This window comes from Caretta caretta, chromosome 6, assembly GCF_965140235.1.
Source record: "Caretta caretta isolate rCarCar2 chromosome 6, rCarCar1.hap1, whole genome shotgun sequence".
Classification (NCBI taxonomy): Eukaryota; Metazoa; Chordata; order Testudines; family Cheloniidae; genus Caretta; species Caretta caretta.
The window spans coordinates 100,990,161-101,010,028 of record NC_134211.1 but is presented as its reverse complement, the minus strand read 5'-3'; the positions used below and the strand labels follow the sequence as shown (position 1 = coordinate 101,010,028).

The window sequence follows — 19,868 nt, the reverse complement described above, 5'->3', positions numbered from 1 at the left end:
GAGTTACCACTCAATCCTGCAATGAGTTTGATGGCTAATTGAAGAGTTCCCCACACTTGCACCATGGGGACACTCTTGGCTTTCCATTCATTTCTGCTCATTTGGACTTGGGGGCAGGGGAAGGGGTATGTCATTAGTTTTACCAGCATAGGGGAGGGGTTAATTTTATTTTTTTCTGTTTGTCTGACACTTTTCTCAGAATATCCACCTGGCAGCTGATGCCCGCTCTGCCCGAGCATACAGAGATGAACTGGATTCACTGAGAGAGAGGGCAAACCGAGTTGAGAGACTTGAGATGGAACTGGTCCGGTGTAAAGAGAAACTGCATGATGTGGATTTCTACAAGGCTCGTATGGAGGCAAGTGAAGACCAGGAAAGAAATCTGCTGTGCAGGTCCCATTTTTCCCAGTGCTGCTCACCAGTTCATGCTTCATTTGTAATCACACTCACTCTACCAGCACATTAAAGCAAACTGAAGTTCCAGAAAATACTTGATGGATGGGATTTCTGAAAGCACTCGGCAGTGGCCTAGCTCTGCTCCCCCATTGGAGTCAGTGCTAAAACTCTCAACAGTGACAGCAGGGCTAGGCCAGTGCTGAAAAGCCCCCTCATTATAGATCTATTGGGTCTCCATTAAGTGGCTGACTGTAACAGCCCTGTTCTTTGACACTACAGGTCTGAGTCCTCTTTGCAACTTCCTTGCAGGACATTTTCAAGCTATCTTTGTGCCAGAGTTGATTCTTTGGCCAAAATTTTCCATTTGTGAGTACTCTGTGCTAATTATCTAAATAAGTGGCCTGATTTTTTCTTTGCCTTTTCAATGGAAGAATGTGGCACTTTAGCCAGTCAGATGCAATCGAAAGACTGTCTGAGATTGATTCTGGAGGCTGAATCTTGGAACAATGTAATCCCACTTCTGCTTACACTGAAGCCAGTGGAAATTTTGCAGTTGACTTCAAGATTGAGCCCAAACTGTAAGCAGATGAAGCCCCTGGCTCTGAGATAATGGAGTGTTACTAAAACATATGCCCATAACACTCCCTGCTTAAAACATGGCTGTTCTTTATGGTTTGCAAACCTCACCTTGTAAATACATTTTTCTCTTTGCCAACCTTGGGGACCAGCTGTCCACTGCATCTTATGAATAGGTCCACTAAGCCTGCTGAGTATCAAATGTATAAACTGCAAACTGAGGCAGGTTACTCTCTGCTGGCAATTTTCCAGTTTACTGGAATCTCTTCCTGTTAGTCGTCTCTCTCTCATACTCCCTCAAGCTGGCAAATCAGTTGTGCATTCACTCTATCATGCACACTAGATAGCAGAGCCATGTCTTGACAGTTTCCCTTCAGCGCTGTGCTGCTGTACTTTAGTCTGTCCCTGCTACCCAAAGCATGCAGAGTGGAGTTGGTTCTGGTAGCATGGGAGAGGCTAGTGTTTCCTCTTATCTTCATATGAGAGCAAGAAGGAAGCCATTCTATTGTACTGTACTTGAGTTCTCAGCACTGTGGCTTGTCCTAGAGCCAGCAATACCCTCAAACTAACCACTTCTGCTTCCTGTGTGCTAAGTTAACTTGATGATCCATAATGTAAAATTTACAGTGCTCTCCTTTATCTCTTTCTTTTCTTCCATCCCTTATGCAGTCTCCCACCTCTGTCCCTTCTGTGTTGGGTGTCGAGGTTCTGCATCATAGGTGAGCTTCTGTGCTGCATCTCTAAGAGCTGCAATCTGGAGGCATGGGGATGGAGCAGAGGTCACTTTACATCTTCTTGGCGCCTTTCTAACTCTGTTTGCTCTAGGGGTCAATGTGTCCTCTGGCATAAGTTAGGCGCTGCCTTAGCTGCCTTTGGGCTGCTCCACAGTGTAACATTGCCAGTATTTTGCATTCCAGCCACTCCTAAATACCCTTTGTACAAGGGCAGCATAAGTCTGTCTCCTTTGGCCTTATGCTGCTCCTGTCGGCTGCATTCAGGAAATTCCCCTGCAGGGATTCTGGCCCTCTTATGTTGCTGTACCAATGTAAAGGGGCTGCAGTGAGGCCAGAATCTGACAATATATATGTCCTGCAGCCAGTGTTATCCCTCAGTTTCCCTTCCATTTCCACCCTGCCTCAAGCAACTGTCCTTCAAAGTGAGGTGTAATGAATAGGACTTAATTGAGAGCTGTGCCTACTCACATTCCTCTCATCTCCTTGAAAAATAGCTGGATTTACAGTTTCCTCAAAACCACTCCCAGTGTCAGAGCAGGGATCTAGTTCTAGTCTCCCACTTGACAGTAAGAGATACCACTAGGCTATAAAGCTGATCCAACTCCCCTGATGCTTACTGGTAGGTTCCTAAGCTCAGAGGGTCTGAAACTCTCAAACAAATTTCACATTGATGGGGCAATCAAAATACAGATGCATAAAATACGTAGGCCATCATTCTGTAGTAAAATGATGCCGTGGGGACCTGGGGATTTCACAGTGTTGTCAATAAGCTCTGCAAAATCAGTAACTGAAGAGAAATCTGTTGGTGCTTGAGGAAAAGCCATTTTAATTGCATGCGCTTCAGTGAAGAAACATATGATGGGCACTTAACAAGCCTCTGGTTCTGGTACTTGAAGTACAGCCATGAAAACATGCCCCTAAAGAATGTCATCTCCAGGAAGTAGTCATGAAAGTGCCATATGGAGGGCAGACCATATGAGACAGTTTACAAGAGGTAAGAGTAGAGAAATTGGAGTGAGACTTTAAGTAGCTCCTTAAACCACAGGCTAAAAGTCCCTAATGTCAGGAGGGAGATTGGAGAAGCTGTGCCTTAGAACAAGTGCAAAAGGAGCAAGCCTCACTGCAAGCGAGCAAGACTTGACATGTCTGAGCAGGTGAATGTTTTCCTTCCACGTCTTTCATGACAAGAAGAAATTACCAAACGCTGTTTTAGTTTGATTATAGCTTTAAGAAAACACGATACAAATGCAGTCTATGGACTTGCCCGCTGTGGTGGCTTAATGAGGTCATAGCTATCAATGTGCAGGGGCAGGCTTAATGCAGTGCTTCCTCTGAGGAGGTGGTTCCCTCCAACATAAAAACCCTGCTGCAGCATTCCTCTCCATTGAGTCTAGTGCTGCTCCAGGAGATCAGATTCTTTTTGGAGTCTAGGGAGTCTTACTTGCATTTTTTCCTCCCTCAACTGCAATAAGTTTCCCCACAGGGTAATGGGAAGAAATTCCTGTGAACATTTAAAAAAAAGCATTTCTTTTACATTTTTATTTAGTTTGATGGATGCAAAACGCAATTATTCCAGGGCATTTGTTAACATTTTTGCAGCTCAGCAAGAGCAACTTCCGTTGCATCAGATATATGGACTTGTGTGTGAGAGAGAGAGAGAGAGAGAGAGAAAGAAAGAACTCTCCAGTTTCAATTGAATAGAAAACACTCTGGCTCCAATCCTGCAAATACTGATGCCAAGATTTAATTTTAAGTGGTCTACTCATGGGCGTAAATGTTTGCAAGATCAGGGCCCATGTTGTTACGGCTGCAGAACAAATTCTATGGTTTAATTCAGTGAGAGGATTATGAAGGCAAGATCAGAAATTGTTGGATATTTTATAGTCATAATTTTAAGGTAAATTTCTTCTAATTGATTTTGGAATCTCTTATAAGTAAACATATTATAAATTTTAAAAGACCAAAGATAACTATTCTGTGCTGTTGATTTAAAAATACGCCACAGTTATAAAACCATTTTGAGAGTTTTATTAATTGAAAAGGGGGGAAAAAATCTTCATTCCCATGAAGAACACACCCAACCATTCTGCTTATCTAATACAAAAATGATTTATAGCCAAACCAATTCTCAGGTCAGTTGTGCTACCCTAGGGTTATCTGTGGTGACATTAGTTATAATATGCTGTGTTAGAACAAGTCTACCTCCCAGGCTCTGAGACATAACTTTATAGAGCTATCCTGGAGCAATTACTTAAATTAAGTTTGCACTGTAAAGATGACCTCAGAAAATGGGTGCAAGTAAATAATGTTGGCCCAACTCTAACAGGCTTCTGCAAAAGGTTCTTAATTTAAGATTTCATCAGAAACATTCTGATCTCTGACAGGTCTTCCTCCCCCTCACCCCTCAGGCACATGCCTGGTGCGTACCTCCCATTTCTCAAATATTATGGCTCCCAATGATGTGTGATTTGCAAACAGAGATCAAATACGTGTACACCTTACTTGGCACAAAGTTAGACTCTTCATGGGACACTGAAATAATCAGTTCCTGCTTGGGTAAGCAGTTTCAGAGGTAGTTCTGAGGTGATGTTTATGAGGTCAAGCACCATCTTACTTCTCACAGCTGTGGTCCAGACTGAGCAGGACGTATATATATATATTAAATATATTCTGATTGATCCATTGTTTCAATATGAGTATTTTTGGTACTCATTTTACACCCAGCATGCTGCCTGTTTTTAACTCCACTCATTCGCATCTGTTTTGGCATCAGGCAGTTCAGCATATCCATCCTCTCTGGTCAAATGTGGCCCAAAATTTAGGTCTTAAAATATCAGCCCTGGACTACACTATGGGGGGAGGGGGGAATATGGATCTAAGTTACGCAACTTCAGCTACATGAATAACGTAGCTGAAGTCGACATACTTCGATCGACTTACCATGGTATCTCCACCGCGGTGAGTCAACTGCTGCCGCTCCCCTGTCGACTCCACTTGCACCTCTCCTGGCACTGGAGTACAGGAGTCGATGGGAGAGCGCATGGGGATCGATTTATCACATCTAGACTAGACGAGATAAATCGATCCTTGCTGGTAGTTTCAACATTTTCTCTTTATTCATTTACTCACAGATGTCTCTTTTGCATCACCATCATCGTATCTCCTGTGAGCACAAAGTGCAATCATCCCTATTTTACAGATGGGGAACTGAGGCACAGATCAATTAAGGGACCTTCCTTAGGTCTAGGGTAGCACAGGATGTCTGTACCAGAGCAGGGAAACGGAATCCAGCATTCCTGAGTCCCAGTCCAGCCTTAACAACAAGAACATCCTTTCTCTTTTTATAAAACCAAAAACTAATAGAAACAGTTCTCCATGGATTCTTACTACTAGTGGAAATTGTTCTCAAAACACATTAATCTAAAGTTTTGCAACAGCTTTGCACTAATCAGTTTCAGTGTGATGGGGACTTAAGTTATTCCACACAATAGGTGATGGAAGTGCTGGTTCTAAACAGTAGCAACAATAACCAGAGATTTTTCTTTTGGGTGTGACAAAGTTCCTGCTCTACCTTGGTGGGTCTTGCGCTTATTGGCGGATTTGCTCACCTTGGAGCTTCACAGCAGCCCTCAGCTTGGCCGTTTTTCTGAATTCACAGTCCAGGTCAACTCCTCCTGTGTCTGACCAGGAGTTGGGAGGATTTGGAGGGAACGTGGGCCAGCCCTCTACTCTGGGTTCCAGCCCAGGGCCCTGTGGAATGCAGCTGTCTAGAGTGCCTCCTGGAACAGCTGTGTGACAGCTACAACTCCCTGGGCTACTTCCCCATGGCCTCCTCCCAACACCTTCTTTATCCTCACCATAGGACCTTCCTCCTGGTGTCTGATAATGCTTGTACACCTCAGTCCTCCAACAGTCCAGGTTCTCACTCTCAGCTCCTAGTGCCTCTTGCTCCCAGCTCCTCATACGCACACCACAAACCGAAGTGAGCTCCTTTTTAAAACCCAGGTGCCCTGATTAGCCTGCCTTAATTGATTCTAGCAGCTTCTTGATTGGCTGCAGGTGTTCTAATCAGCCTGTCTTAATTGTCTCCAGAAGGTTCCTGATTGTTCTGGAACCTTCCCTGTTACCTTACCCAGGGAAAAGGGACCTACTTAACCTGGGGCTAATATATCTGCCTTCTATTACTCTCCTATAGCCATCTGGCCCGACCCTGTCACACGGGCCAGGAGATTTTTTTTTTCTCCTACAAGGTTTATTTTCAAGAAATTGCAGCACATCTCCACCCCACAGCACTCTCTATTTCTAAGGAGATAGCTGATGGCTAGAGTTTTGCGTACTGCAGGAAAGTTCTATATGAATGCCAAGAAATACCTGAAGATTAATTGGTCAACTGCTGACTCCTCTCACTGGCTTTAGGATTAATTAGGGTTAAATTGAAAGTCTTTGTACGCTTTCTCTTTAGTTCAGCATTAATAGACTGGTTACGGGTTATGATTAAGGGTTATGTATATATTGGGTTTGTATACATGTTAGAGCATGAACACCATTTCATATGCTGTTTTTCTTTTTGTATTTTAGGAATTAAGAGAAGACAACATCATATTAATTGAAACAAAGGCTATGCTAGAAGAACAGTTAACAGTAGCAAGAGCTCGTGGTGATAAATTGCATGAACTAGAGAAGGAAAACTTGCAATTGAAATCCAAACTTCATGATGTAGAGCTGGTACACACTCTTTATTTAACTATGCGATTTTTTAAAAATCATGTTTTTAAACTAGCTTACATACTCTTTTTACATAATCTGTTGGCGTTGGACAAATCCCATTTACAAAGTTTTTAATGTGTCTCAGGCCATGTGACCTTTGTGTCAGTGCAGTGCATTATGCATGCTTAAAGCAGTATGACACTCAATTTACAATAAAAATATATCAGTAGCCCCAGTGGTCTGCATGGGAGAAGCAGACGGTTTCACAGATTTCAGGTTACATGAGCGTGTATCACCAAGTTTAAAATATTGAAGCTATGTACGTGGATGTTAGAGGGTTTAGAATGTATCATTTTTTTAAAAAAAAATCTCTTACACATGGGATATGAAAATCTGCTGCAATGAACAACTGTTCTTGCTGAAAATAAAATTTAGAGTTATTGCCGGAGTTCTATGAGGCATTGACCACTGCAAAAAATAAAATGTTCTCAATATTTAATACTACATAAATCAGAGAAAAGGGGTTATTCATTTGAACACAAATGAGAGACTTAAGACCTGGCAGTTTAGTACTCACAACTAAAAGGCTAATAAATAACATTGGATATTTATTACTGCATTAAAGATATGAAATGTTACTTCATGTGCCGTAATTTTAGTTACTAGTGTTCCTCATTCTTATGGGTTCGTTGTTCTGAATTCTTGCAAAGTGTGGTCAGTTACTAACCTGAAAAAGATTTTGCTGGAATGGAGGAGTTGTTCAGATCCAGCAGAGTTATGCTAAATGCACAGCTCAGTACATTGTAAATTAAGGAAACAAATGATACCCAAGATTTTTAAAATTGGCTCATGATTTTGGATGCCTCAAACTTTGGGTGCCTCTCTTGAGATAACTTGAAGAGGTATGACATGCAGAGGGGCTGGTGCTCCTTTCAGGTGCCTCAAGTTGAGCAACCAAAAATGTATTGCCCCTAACCTAGCTGATGCCTTTCATCTTGGGTGTGTTTTGCCTGCCTTAGTATCTTAGGTAGCATATAGAGATGGTTGTTCTCATTTCAGTGCAAACATCATGCATGTAAATATATTCAGAGTGATTCAAGTGTCTTGTAAGGAGAAAGGGGTGGGGAGAGTGTGTGTGAGAGTGAGAGACCATGCCTGCGCCTATATGCTACACCAGTACTTTGACTGGGAACAGCTATTCATCACTCTCTAAAGTCTATCCCATTCAATACCAACTCACTTTAATGGAAAGCTTTCTCTGTATTCAAGCCTATTTTTCATCTGTTCATTAGAATAATTCCCATTTTGTCAATGAGCAGTAAAAAAACTGACTTCCATTGGGAAATGTCGAACAGTGTCTCATTGAGCCCATACATATTTGGTGCATTTTGCATGTGAAAGTCAAGAATTAAGTCAAGAAGTTAATGTCAATTAGAAATTACTGAGATCTTACCCTAATAGCACCTAGTTCCAATTACAGCATGTGGTATCACCTGTTATGGTCGTTTTTTTAAAGTACATTATATGAATTTATTTTCCATTTTTTCACAAGGTTTCTTTGTTAAAAAGCTGTGTGAAGCTGACAGTGATGTGACATGAAGACTTCACTTTTGGGCATTTCAAGAAATGAAGAAAAACTGTAACTGATTCTGTGATGCTTATCTTCAGCTTTAGGAAGAACAGAGAGATTATTGCAAAGCCCAGATAGTGTCAAAAAGTTGTGTCAAGTTAGTTGTGAAATTAGGCAGGCTTGATTGTATTAAACATGTCTTGAAGCGTCCATTTAGTATTCCAGGTAATTAGAGATGGACCTAAACCAAAACCCAGGATCTTAGTACCTCTGAACCTGGGGAAGTTTCATTTGGGATCTGGCCCATCCATAGGGTGGCTTTAATCTTGGATCTCTTAATATTGTATGTGTATATTAACATATGCACATATGTTGTATAGAGGGGTCTATTCAATTCTTGATGCATGCATCACTCCAGGCTTCCTAGTTAATAAGCTCAGCATGACATTCCATTTGCATGCTCTTTCCACAGGACCGGGACACAGACAAGAAACGAATTGAAGAGCTGCTGGAAGAGAATATGGTACTGGAGATAGCGCAAAAACAGAGCATGAATGAGTCTGCTCACCTGGGCTGGGAACTAGAACAGCTGTCAAAGAGCACAGACCTCGCAGATAGTAAGTAGCAGTCATAAGGTGACTCTTAATTATTATTGTGCTTGTGCAAGGTTTCCTTGTAGAAGAGGAGGGGAACAAGTTACTGCATTGGGCAGGAGCAAAACCTCAAACTCCAGGCTGAATAGTTCTCATGGGGAAATAAATTTCCGTATTTAACCACTTGACAGTTTATTATTTAAGCTGAACAAAAAGTTTCTAATAATGCCACAGCTTCCAGCTTCTTTCCTTAAATTATGTAACTATTAACAATGACTTCTTTATATTTAAACCTTCCTTGAGAAAGTGCCCAAAAGGAAACAAACAGCCCCATATATTGCACAGTAATGATCCCAGCACAGGGTATTTTTAACTAAATAGTTAGTGGCTGGGAGGAGTTGATAATCCTTCTCTACTCCCAGCTGATCTTTAGGTCCCAGGAAAAAGCCTGTGCTGTGAGGCAACTATTTTTAATAGAAGGTGAAAAATGGGAGCAAGGGGAAATAACTGGCTGGATATTTTGTAAATTGGTGATTCATTTTCAGTAATTATATGCAAGACATAAAAAAAATCAGTGCTCTGTATCATAGGCTTGATAGTTGGTTTCTATTTATATAAGTAATTCAGTTTATAATACTAGGATACAAAATCGTATTTTAAAGAATCCTGGGATATATAACAGGATGTTACTGGCAGAAGTTTTCAGTATCAGATCTTGACTGAACACTTACCTAATCCCTCAAAGACTCATGCACATGCTTAGCTTTACACACTGTGAGTAGGTTCACTGATGTCAGTGGGGCAAATCACATCATGTAAACTTTAGCATGTGCACAAGTCTTGGTAAAATCAGGGTCTTGTAAAGTGACCATATGTAAAAATGGTACCACCACTTTGCTCCTCCGATTGGCTTGCTGTGTGTATTCTGAGCTGTCTACTAACAGTAGTGACTAATTAGCTCTTATTATTTTTTACTTTGTTAGCCCTGCAAAGCGAGCTCAGCAAAGTTCAGAGAGGGTGAACTGTATTCTGGTTCTTCTTGTGTAGCAAAAATACGGTTTCATCAACATTGAAACATTTTGGGAAAACAGTGCAATTTTTCAATGGCAAATTTGAAATGAGGCAAAAATTTCAGCCTCGTTTCAAATTAGAATTTTTGTTTCATTTCTGTTTTTTCCCCTCCTTTTTTTGCTTTTTCCTGTATTTCTTTTTTGCCACTGAATGCATTAGAATGAATGATGCTTAGGTTCTTCCCCATTTTTCATGTTTGTTTTTTGTTTGTCCATTCTGTAACCTTTCAGAACTTCCTCAACTTTAGAAAAGTTATAAAGGGGGAATAATAATTAAGGATAAACTTCGTAACTCTTTCAGTCTGTAACTCTTCAAAAGTTGTAGCTTTTCAAAACTTCTCCAGAGTAGCAAAAGAAAAGTGGAGGGGAATCAATGACATCATTTATTTTATTGCACTCAGTGGCAAAAGGGGAACAAAAAGGGGGAGCGGGGGACAAAATTTTGAAAATCTGAATAAAAAATCATTAAAATTTTTGAAAAAAAAAACAGAAAAGTTATTTCATTTTTTTGAACCCTGTGAAATGAAAACAACTTAAAAATTTCAAAATCGTTCACAAAAATGTTTTCCTACTTTTTAACCAGCTCCATTTATGAAGTTCCAGTTAGTTACACTTTGTCCCACTGAGGACAGCTGAGGTTGTGCAGATGTAACTGAGAGCACAGTTTGGTCTGCAGAACTTTTATTTTAGCTATGGTGATGCATGACCAGGAAAGAACCCAGCTTGACTGACTATTGGATATCGGGTTGAGTTTGGAAGGATGGCACGTAGAAAAACCATTTTTTTTACTTCTAAATTGAGCAGAGTTGATACAGAAATCATTGGGTAACAATAAGCATGGAAACCAATAAAGCCACTTTTAAAGTCTTTATTTCAGAATAGAATTGAAATGGAACCATGCTGATGGTATTAGTGTTAAACGTCGATGCAACCAAAACTCACCAGTGTATTGCTCATACAGATCATGGATGTTGTGAACCATTCAGCCTCCCAGGAGTTTCTGCCAGTTGTAAGTGCTGTTTAAGGGGCTGTAACAGCACTGAATTTTGTCTTTCTTCCTGTAAGAATGAATATTTTCTAAGATTAGAACACAGAGTTAATGTCACTTTCATGTTAAACATATGATTTTTATGTAGAGAGCAGATTTGTTACATTTGAAAAAAGGAAGTAGATTTTTAGCTACTCAAGTGTTGAGTTACTAACATCAAACATGGTGAAAAAGGTAAATGTGCGGTGGAGATGCTGGTATTGGGAAATGTCACATGAAATGTGATAAAACTTGTGAACTCTAAACACCTGGAGTGAAATCCTGGCTCTATTGAAGTCGGTGGCAAAACTCTCACTCACAGAGAATTCTCTGTGATTGTTGCTTAGTGCATGTGTATCCAGCCTTAAAATACACACACTGCTTCAGTGTGTGCCTGTTGAAGTATCTGGGTAACTCAGAGCACTGGCACCCATTCACGTGAGCTATTTCTGTGGTTAATTGATATAAAAGTTTTAATTGGCTGCAGCTGCAACTTCATGGTATAAATGATTGAAAATGGCATTTTCCCTAGTTTCAGAAGTTGATTTTTTAAGCATTTCTATCTCAGCAAATGTGATGGATTCTAGTCCAGTGTGTCTCACCAAACATTTCTAGTTAACCATTCAACTTGGTAGCTAACCTGACTCTTAGATATGAGACTATGAAAATAAGCAGCTTTTGCAATATCGTGTCTTTGGACACTTTCCTGTTCATGAAGGGATGTAACTATTATCTATTGGAAGTATGCTCCATTTTTTTATGTAGGTGTTTTTACTTAGGGACCACTCTGCCACCTTAGCTCAGCTGAAGTGCTAATAAGGATCTGGCCCTAATTATCTATGTTTTATGATCCTAGAAATGATAACCTGTTTATGAATGTGTATAAACTCCTGCATTCTGATTCTTATGTTTCAACAGCTAGGAAGTCCTTTGTGTTTGAGCTGAACGAATGTGCATCGAGTCGCATTCTGAAGCTAGAAAAGGACAATCAGAGCCTGCAAAACACCATCCAAGAGCTCAGAGATCTCTCTCTGACCACAGAAGAGAGCAGCCTAAAGTTTGTGGAGCTGGAGAAGGAGAATCAACAACTTAGCAAAAAGGTAACTCTCACTAGGTTCATGCTGGCCTAGCTATTTGGGAGCTGATTCTGCTGTTTCTAACAGTGTGCTGGAATTAGACCTGTTACACTGTGCAGCTTACAGCATTCCTGAGTGATGCTTGATGGCAGTACTGCCAACTCTGGAGAGCTCATGCATATTCTGCATGAGGTTCTCAACTAATTTTCAGTGCTTGCCTAGATAACTTATAGTCTTCCTCTTCCTTGTATATGCACTCCATAGAGCTATTCTGCCACTGGCAGATTGTGCTCTTGTCCCACTGCCTGTTCCTGTGACAAGTATTTCCTCAGCTTGTTCTGTTACGGAGGAGAAAACTAATGGGCTACACTCACCCTTCGTGTAATTCCATTTAAATCAATGAAGTTACATGAGAGGCGAGTTCAGCCCGATATATTTTTAAAGAAATGTCCTTTACTGTTCACGGTCTTTGATTGACTTCTCCGCCTTGTCTCCTTTTCTGGCTATCACAACGTTCTGCTGCATCTCCCTTTCCCACAAAGCCACGGGTTCTTTTCATTCCTGGTAATGAATGTGCTGCTAGTAGAATTTTTTGCTACACTCCCTTGTCGACTGTTAATACTTCTAGCTCATGTGCCAGCCCAGCTCTGCCTTTGGAAAGGAGTGTTCAGTTCTGCCACAGCCACCTGCTTGGGTTTTGTCTGGCTACAGCACGCATTCTGATCTCCAGCTATCAGACCCCAGTGCCAGTGGGGAAACAGGATGCTTGTTAGTTTGATGCATTTGAAGAATTCCCATGTAAGGGACTTAGTTCTCCTCACCCCTCTACACCCACTAAACGTGATATGGGGCCTACTCCTGCCTTTTTCTTTGCTGCTGTAACCAATGTCTTTTGTCGTATTTATAAAAGCTTATACAACACTTCAGCCCTGAAACATAATGGCTCCCCTCTTTGCTCAGCTTACCGTTAAAGATGTGCTGGATCATTAGGATGCCCTAAATGAGAGAGCCCATTTGCTGTGTTGTAGATAGTAGTCTAGACGTAGATTGGCTGATTATAATTAGCACGGTACCTGCCTCTATGCCAGTGAGCGGAGGTTGACGTCCCTTTACTACAGGGAGCACTTTGAGGGATGCTTTTGCCAAGGTGAGAGAACAAAATCCACTTCTCAGAGTCCCTATCTGGGCAAGAGAGAGTCTGTAAAAATTCATCTCTCCCTACTCCCACTCCACTCCCACGTGGCCCCTTTGTGACAGTCATTCCAGCTAGGTTCTCTAATTAAAACACTCAGAACTTGAGATCTAAGGGTATAAAGTGGCCAACAAATGTCTCTGGTGCCCAGCAACTTAAGTCATTTGAACAGCTGCAGTTGACTTTGACTTACCACATACATATTTCTTTGATACCTCAAGTTGTGGCACTATATCAGTACCAGCTCTTATGGGCCCAGCTTTAGTCTGATTTGCTCCTGTTTTGGCAGTGGGAGAGTGTTACCAAGCTTGGGTTACCTAAAGGTTTGATCCCCTCCTTGAAATGAGTAGGATTACCCAGTAATAGAGAATGCCAGTGCAGGGGCGGGGCAGAATGTGTGGGCATGAAACAGAGGAGCAGAAATGCCAGTGGGTTTAAAGTGTTGTGATCAAGAACAGCTGAGAGTCACGAAACAGAAAATTCTTTGCTAATGATGCATCACTTTGGAACAGGGACATAGACGGTGATGGGAGCTAACCTAGTCTACGAGTGTTGATTGAATATCATAATCTGATCATGTTGCTGGTGACACTGTCACGTATTCAAGGAGATTTGAGAAGAAGTTACTGCACAGTCATTTGGCTGCTCAGCTACTGTGTCAGTGGTACATAGTCTGTTGATACTAAGAGATATAAGACTTGTAAAGTATCTTACACTGGGTTTATTTTAACAAAATGTGTCTTCTTCACACATGCTGTATGGAGACTTATGACGCTGAGATTCCTGATGCTGACAAAACTTCATGTCCAAGAATGAACAATGGATTTTTGTAGAGTGGGAAGGTTTTGGGTTTTTTTTTAATGCAGCAGCAAAACAAATATTAATGGTGGGGGGACTCAGAACTTCTACACAAGGGGCCTGGGTGTCAGATATAGGGAATGTGGAAAAGGGGTGATGATAGAGAAGGTTTTAATGGAGGAAGAGGTAATTTAAAAAACAGTAAACCAAACCAAACAGTAAACCAAATCCCTCAGATTTGCTGGATAGCTAGCAGCCACATTTTTAGAAGTTTCTCTAATTTCATGTGCCTCCATTTTGGGTGTCCAACTTGAGGTACCAGGTGTGAAATCCTGGCCTCATTGAAATCAATGAGAGTTTTACCATTGACTTAAATAGGGGTAGGATTTCACCCCTACTCTCTGACTGACTTTCAGATTTCTGAAAATTCTGACCTAAATTTGTATAGTTGGTTAAACAGTGGTTGGCAACTTTCAGAAGGGAAGGGTTAGTTTCCTCAGTCTTGTTGGTTTGACATAACCCTTCCGGAATGGATAGCATCTTGGCCATCTATTTAATCTCTACTTTTCAAAATGCTCTGAAATAGAAATAGTCATGGTTCTGTTTGTTGTCTGATGTATTTTGTGGTGCTTTTTCCATGCAGATTGAGAAGTTGCAAAATCAGATTGAAAAAGAGAAACAAAGCAGCCAAGACTTGGAGACCTTAAGCGAGGAGCTGATAAAAGAGAAAGAACAGCTACAGGGTGTCATGGAGACTGTAAAAGCTGAAAAAGACAGACAGGTGCTGACTTCATAAATCTGATCCAAAAGCTTAGTAGTGGTCATTTTACCATGGGCATTTAGAGAGTCTCAATGGCTCAGGGGCTTGGTAATAGACCGCAGAGAGTATTGCATGCAGAACACTCATTCAAATACAAGTCAAGATGTCTTTGAGCAAAAATAACTGCATGGGATGGTGTCTGCTGCTCATTCCATTGCTCTTTGACAACCTTCAGGTTGTTTGTAACATTGGTTCTTCCCTGCCCTTCAAAAAGCCTTGACTAGACAGATTAGGATGTACAACTCAAATCCCATATTGCTGAAGAAGATTGGATTGATACCAGCTGTGTGTCATGGTAGTTTCCTTAGACTTACTTGATCTGAGTAAAAAAATGCTGAGAAAGCTACTACACCCGTAAGATTGACATTTTAAATACCGTGCAGCCTTTACCGCTGTGATGCAATTCAAAGTACAATACCACTATTTTACAAGCTTACAAGGTGTCATTCATACTTAGTAATTTAAGAATGGGAATAGACGTGGTCCATGGAGGATGGTGTGCTTGCTTTTAAAATATATGAAATTGATTTGTGTGACAAGGCTGGGGTGAGGTTAAATAATAAAAATAAACCTTGCATTTATACAGCGCCTTTCATCCTGAAGCATTCTGAAGTACTTTACAGATTTATACTCCAGGAAAACTCCACCTCTGAAATACAGCTGTGGTGAAGCACAGCCGCTCTTTAAAAGCACATAGGAATTCCTCATGACATGATAGGAAGTGGACGCTTCACATTTAGGACAGGAAATGAAGAAAACTACGGTAGACAAAAACTAGAGTAGGGATGTCCTTTACTCGGGCCTAACTCCATTTGACTTCAGTAGGTGTTCTGCCTGAGTAAGAACTAGGTAAAAATCTGACTAAGGATTTGAGTATTTGGTCCAACATAATTACCTCAGCTGGAATTTGGCCAAGAAATCATAATGAACTCTCTTCCCTTACAAAGAATATTTTTAATGAACTTTTTAACAACTACTAGTGTTCAGCACATTAATTTTACATCTTATAAGAAAGAGGGCACCTGTGCTTTCAGTTTTCACAGTGATGAGTGGAGAATATGAACCTAGAAAGAGAGGGAACAGTGCCCCTGTGCACTGTGCTAGAGCATTGGTTCAATCTGACTCAGAGACGGGAGTGGCTCCTCATAAATCATCAAGTCCAAGCTCTTCCACGGAGATCTCCCATCCATGTACTGACTCTGCCTAGACCTGCTTAGCTGAAGATTTGAAAGGAATAAAGCATAATGTTTAACTCACTAGTACCTTGAGATACCTCGTATATGGTATTAAAAGGGCTAGATAAAACAAAATTTTCTTCAAAAAGTCTCTTCCTTAGTTTGGGTTGGTGGGGAGGGTTTGAGTCAGGGATGACAATGGCTAATGGCTGAAGAATTTGTGTTGTGTTAAATGGGCATTGTTTTGTTAATACAGAGTTCTGACTGCCTCGAGGGTAAATTGCCAGATTCTACATTGCTATAAAAAAACATACTCACAAGGAACACCTTAGGTGCCATCTACTCTACTGTAGATAACTCTCTCCTTATTTTATTTTTAATGTAGATAAAGGACCTCAAACAAGAGAATGACCACCTCAACCAAGTGGTTTTGTCCCTGAGACAGAGGGCTCAAGTTAGTAGCGAGGCCAGAGTAAAAGACATTGAAAAAGAGAACAAGATGCTCCATGAAACAGTTACAGAGACTAGTGGCAAACTCAGCAAGCTGGAGTTTGAGAAGAAACAATTGCATAAAGATTTTGAACAGGTTAAAGAAAAGGTAGAACGAGTGGAGGAAATGGAGAAAGAGCTCCATCGGCTAGAGAGGGAAACTGAACAGCTCACAAAGAAGGCAGCAGCCATGAAAATTGTAACAGAGAAGGTTGAGGTTCTAGAGCAGGAAAATGGGGATCTGGAAGTGGAGAACAGGAAGTTGAGAAAGTCCCTGGATACCTTACAGAACGTTTCCATCCGGCTAGAGGACCTGCAGAGGGACAACAAGCAACTGGATGAAGAGAACCTGGAGCTCAGGAGGATGGTAGAGACCATGAGATTCACCAGCACAAAAATGGCACAGATAGAGGCAGAAAATAAAGAGCTGGAGCGGGAGAAAGAGGAGCTAAGGAAAAATGTGGAGATGTTAAAAACACTGGGAAAGAAGTCAGAAAGGCTGGAGCTGAGCTATCAGAGTGTGAACTCTGAGAATCAGAGGCTTCAGCAGATCTTGGAGAACAGCAGCAAAAAAACCCAAGAGCTAGAGAAAGAGCTACAGGGAATGGAAAGTGAAAATCAGGCCCTCCAGAGAAAACTTGAAGAGCTGAAGTTTTCCAGCAAATGGCAGGAGAGGTTAGAAAAGGAGAACAAAGTGCTGGAGCAAGAAGTATCCCAACTGGAGAAAGACAAAAAGTTGCTGGAGAAGGAAACAAAAAGGCTTTGGCAGCAGGTGGAGCTGAAAGATGCTATTTTGGATGATAACACAGTAAAGCTGGCGGCTGTGGAGAAGGAAAACAGAACACTTGAAAAAGAAATGGCTCGATTCAGAGACTCATCTAATAAGATGAAAGAATTTGAAAAAGACAATAAAGACCTTATAAAGCAAGTTACCATTGATAAAAGAACACTAGCTACATTGAGAGAGGTAATCAAAATAATAATATTGCCTTAATCATATGCATTTTATTTATTTAATTTATGCTATGTAGTGTAGACAGTGGTCCATTCCATGCCAGTTTGATCCAGACCATGAATTAAGGAAACCGAGAGACCCTTAGTTGTGACTCTAGGCATCACAGGTTGTGCTGCCCGAGGAAGTAGAATTCTAGAACTTCAGTTTGTCTTGTGTCCATAACTCTATAATCAGGCTTAGCTTTGCATTCACTACAGAGGAGTCCTGACCCTTTTCTGCTGTGGCACAAGGCAACACTACTCACTGTGCCTCATGTATTGTACAGTAGTGGTTCCTTAAAAGCATACCTATTGCACAAGGTTAATAAGGACTTGTTCCTGCAGTCGTATCCATATAGCTGGAGCCTTTAGCCCAGGCCGAGCCCTGTTAAAACCAGTGGGGTTTGCATGGACACATTCAGATGTGGTTGCAGGATTGGTGTCCAAGGAAGTATTTTTAGTATTCAAAGAATTTTCTGTAGAAAGTATAAGGACATGTAAGGGAATATTGTAGATATTGAGGTAACTTAGTTAAATGACCAAGTTTTTAAGGGATGCCACAGCATAAGCACATAGCATATACTTATTATGTTGAAAGTTGGTTATATTTTAAAAGTCTTCAAGCCACCAGTGTCTAGTTTACAAATTAGGCTGATGTTTTTCAGAATTACTTTACAATTACAAGATAAAGTGAAATACAAGAATTACAAGATAAAGTGAAAACCTGAGTGCTGTTATTATCTATACCTCTGCTTAGTCTTCTGTGGTCTAAAAAAATGATTTCATATGTACAAATTGGGCTAAATTTCTTCGGGGAGATAACATTTCATTTTTTTAATTTAAAAAAAACCCACATTTGTTAATTCATTCTAGCTGCTGTTCAACATCCACTTGCTTTAGTTTTAGAAAATGTTTCTTGGGGAAAAGGTTGTAATCAGTTGTCTGCCCCTCTCCTCCCAAGGATGGTTTAAGAAAGGATCTTGGTGAGGAAGTAGTCTTAGTGCTTGTCTACAATTACAGCACTTTAGCACTTAGTGAAGACACTACCTATGCCAGCAGGAGAGCTTCTCCCATAGGTATAGACACTCTACCTCCCTGAGAGGCAGACGCTATGTCAAGAGGAGATGCCCTCCCATCAACATAGCACTGTTTGCAGTGGGAGTTAGGTCAGTATGTCACTTGGAGTGTGTATTTTCCGTACCCCTTAGCAACATAGTTATACTGACGCACGTTGGTAGTGGAGACCAAGCCTTAGCATAACGCCCTGAGGTAGATTTAAGTTAAAGAATTTTGCCCAGCATTTTGCCCTATCTTAAATCCTTACATCAACTGACAGTGTCCTCTGGTTTTTAAATTTAAATTTTAAAAATACAGAGATATAAAAGAAAATTTATGGCAGTCATATTGTCAGTAGGAAGAACATGCATAAACAGTTAAAAGAATCTGCACCTTCAATGTCAAAATAGGCATTCGCACCCATAATCCATATCCTGTTGGAATATAATCATCTCAGAGGTCATCAGAACCATTTAAGTAGCTCTGGGTCCTGTGTGCAAGCTTAAATTTGACACGTGTTATTTATAATACCATTTTTCCAATAGCTTATTTGAATCACTAAAGTGTAAGTACTGGGCGAAATCCTGGCTCTATGGAAGTCAATGACAAAACTCCACTGACTTCAGTGAGACCAGGATTTCACCCATTGTTTATGGTGTGTGTGTATGTATATAATATGCCTAAATTTTCAAAAGCATTCTGGGTGCTTAGGTAAATCAGGACTCTTTAAAGATATCTCCAGTTGGGCACCCAAAATCATTTGTTGCTTTTGGAAATGGAGTCTGACAATGAAACCAAGAAATACATGTCAGTATTTCCTTTTACATACTTAGGGTTCATCTACACAAGGAAATTCACTTGCATAATTATACTGGTATAATTATGCCACTATATTTATACTAGTATAACTCCTTGGGTGTACACTTTTTTATTCTGGCATAATTAATACTGCTTTGAAAGCAACATAACCTAAACCAGAAAAAGGCACTTGAATACCAGAATAAGAGTGTCCGCACTGGGAGTTATACTGTACAATTATGCTGGTAAATTTCCACTGTAAACAAGCCCTAGGTTTAGGAAATGCCTTCAGTACTGTAAACGCAGAGGTTAGTAAACTGAAAATCTTATTTAATTATCACAGGAAATTGGCAATTTGAAGTCCCACCACTGTATATGTGTTTGTGTTTCATTAGTTAATTTTTATGCTATTCAGAAGATTACAAAAAAAAAACTTTTACATGTAATTCTAAAACGTTTTTCTTTCTTCTTCTTCTTTTGGTTGGACTCAGAAGACTGTGAGCTCCCTCTGCTGGCCCAATATCAAGTCACTAACAAACCTGTCTCAGTGCTACAATATGCTAGCAACAGTGATACTAATGGAAGCATAAAGAATTAAATACAAATTAGCAAAGGCAAAAATCTGAAGGAAAAATCCTTCTATTTTATTTGAGAAATCTCAAATAGAGAATGAAAATAGATTGCTATTTAAAAACAAAGCGTCTGATTCTCCTCTCACAGTGATGTACAGTGCAGGTGCTCTTAATTTACACAGGTCTGAGAGAAGAAACAGGCCCCAAAAGACAATGAGTGAGATCC

At 40.5% G+C, this 19,868-nt stretch overlaps 1 protein-coding gene across 3 annotated transcripts in view; it reads left to right on the top strand.

Moving 5' to 3' along the window:
- Window positions 1-19,868, top strand: part of CCDC88C (coiled-coil domain containing 88C) — a 135,601-nt gene that overhangs the window by 84,655 nt on the left and 31,078 nt on the right. For all 3 annotated transcript variants that reach the window (XM_048852687.2, XM_048852689.2, XM_048852690.2), the window contains exons 10-15: window positions 200-358; window positions 6,285-6,431; window positions 8,456-8,600; window positions 11,592-11,773; window positions 14,383-14,520; window positions 16,120-17,190. In XM_048852687.2, coding sequence (XP_048708644.2) covers window positions 200-358; window positions 6,285-6,431; window positions 8,456-8,600; window positions 11,592-11,773; window positions 14,383-14,520; window positions 16,120-17,190 — 1,842 coding nt within the window. The remainder of the gene's footprint in view (window positions 1-199; window positions 359-6,284; window positions 6,432-8,455; window positions 8,601-11,591; window positions 11,774-14,382; window positions 14,521-16,119; window positions 17,191-19,868) is intronic.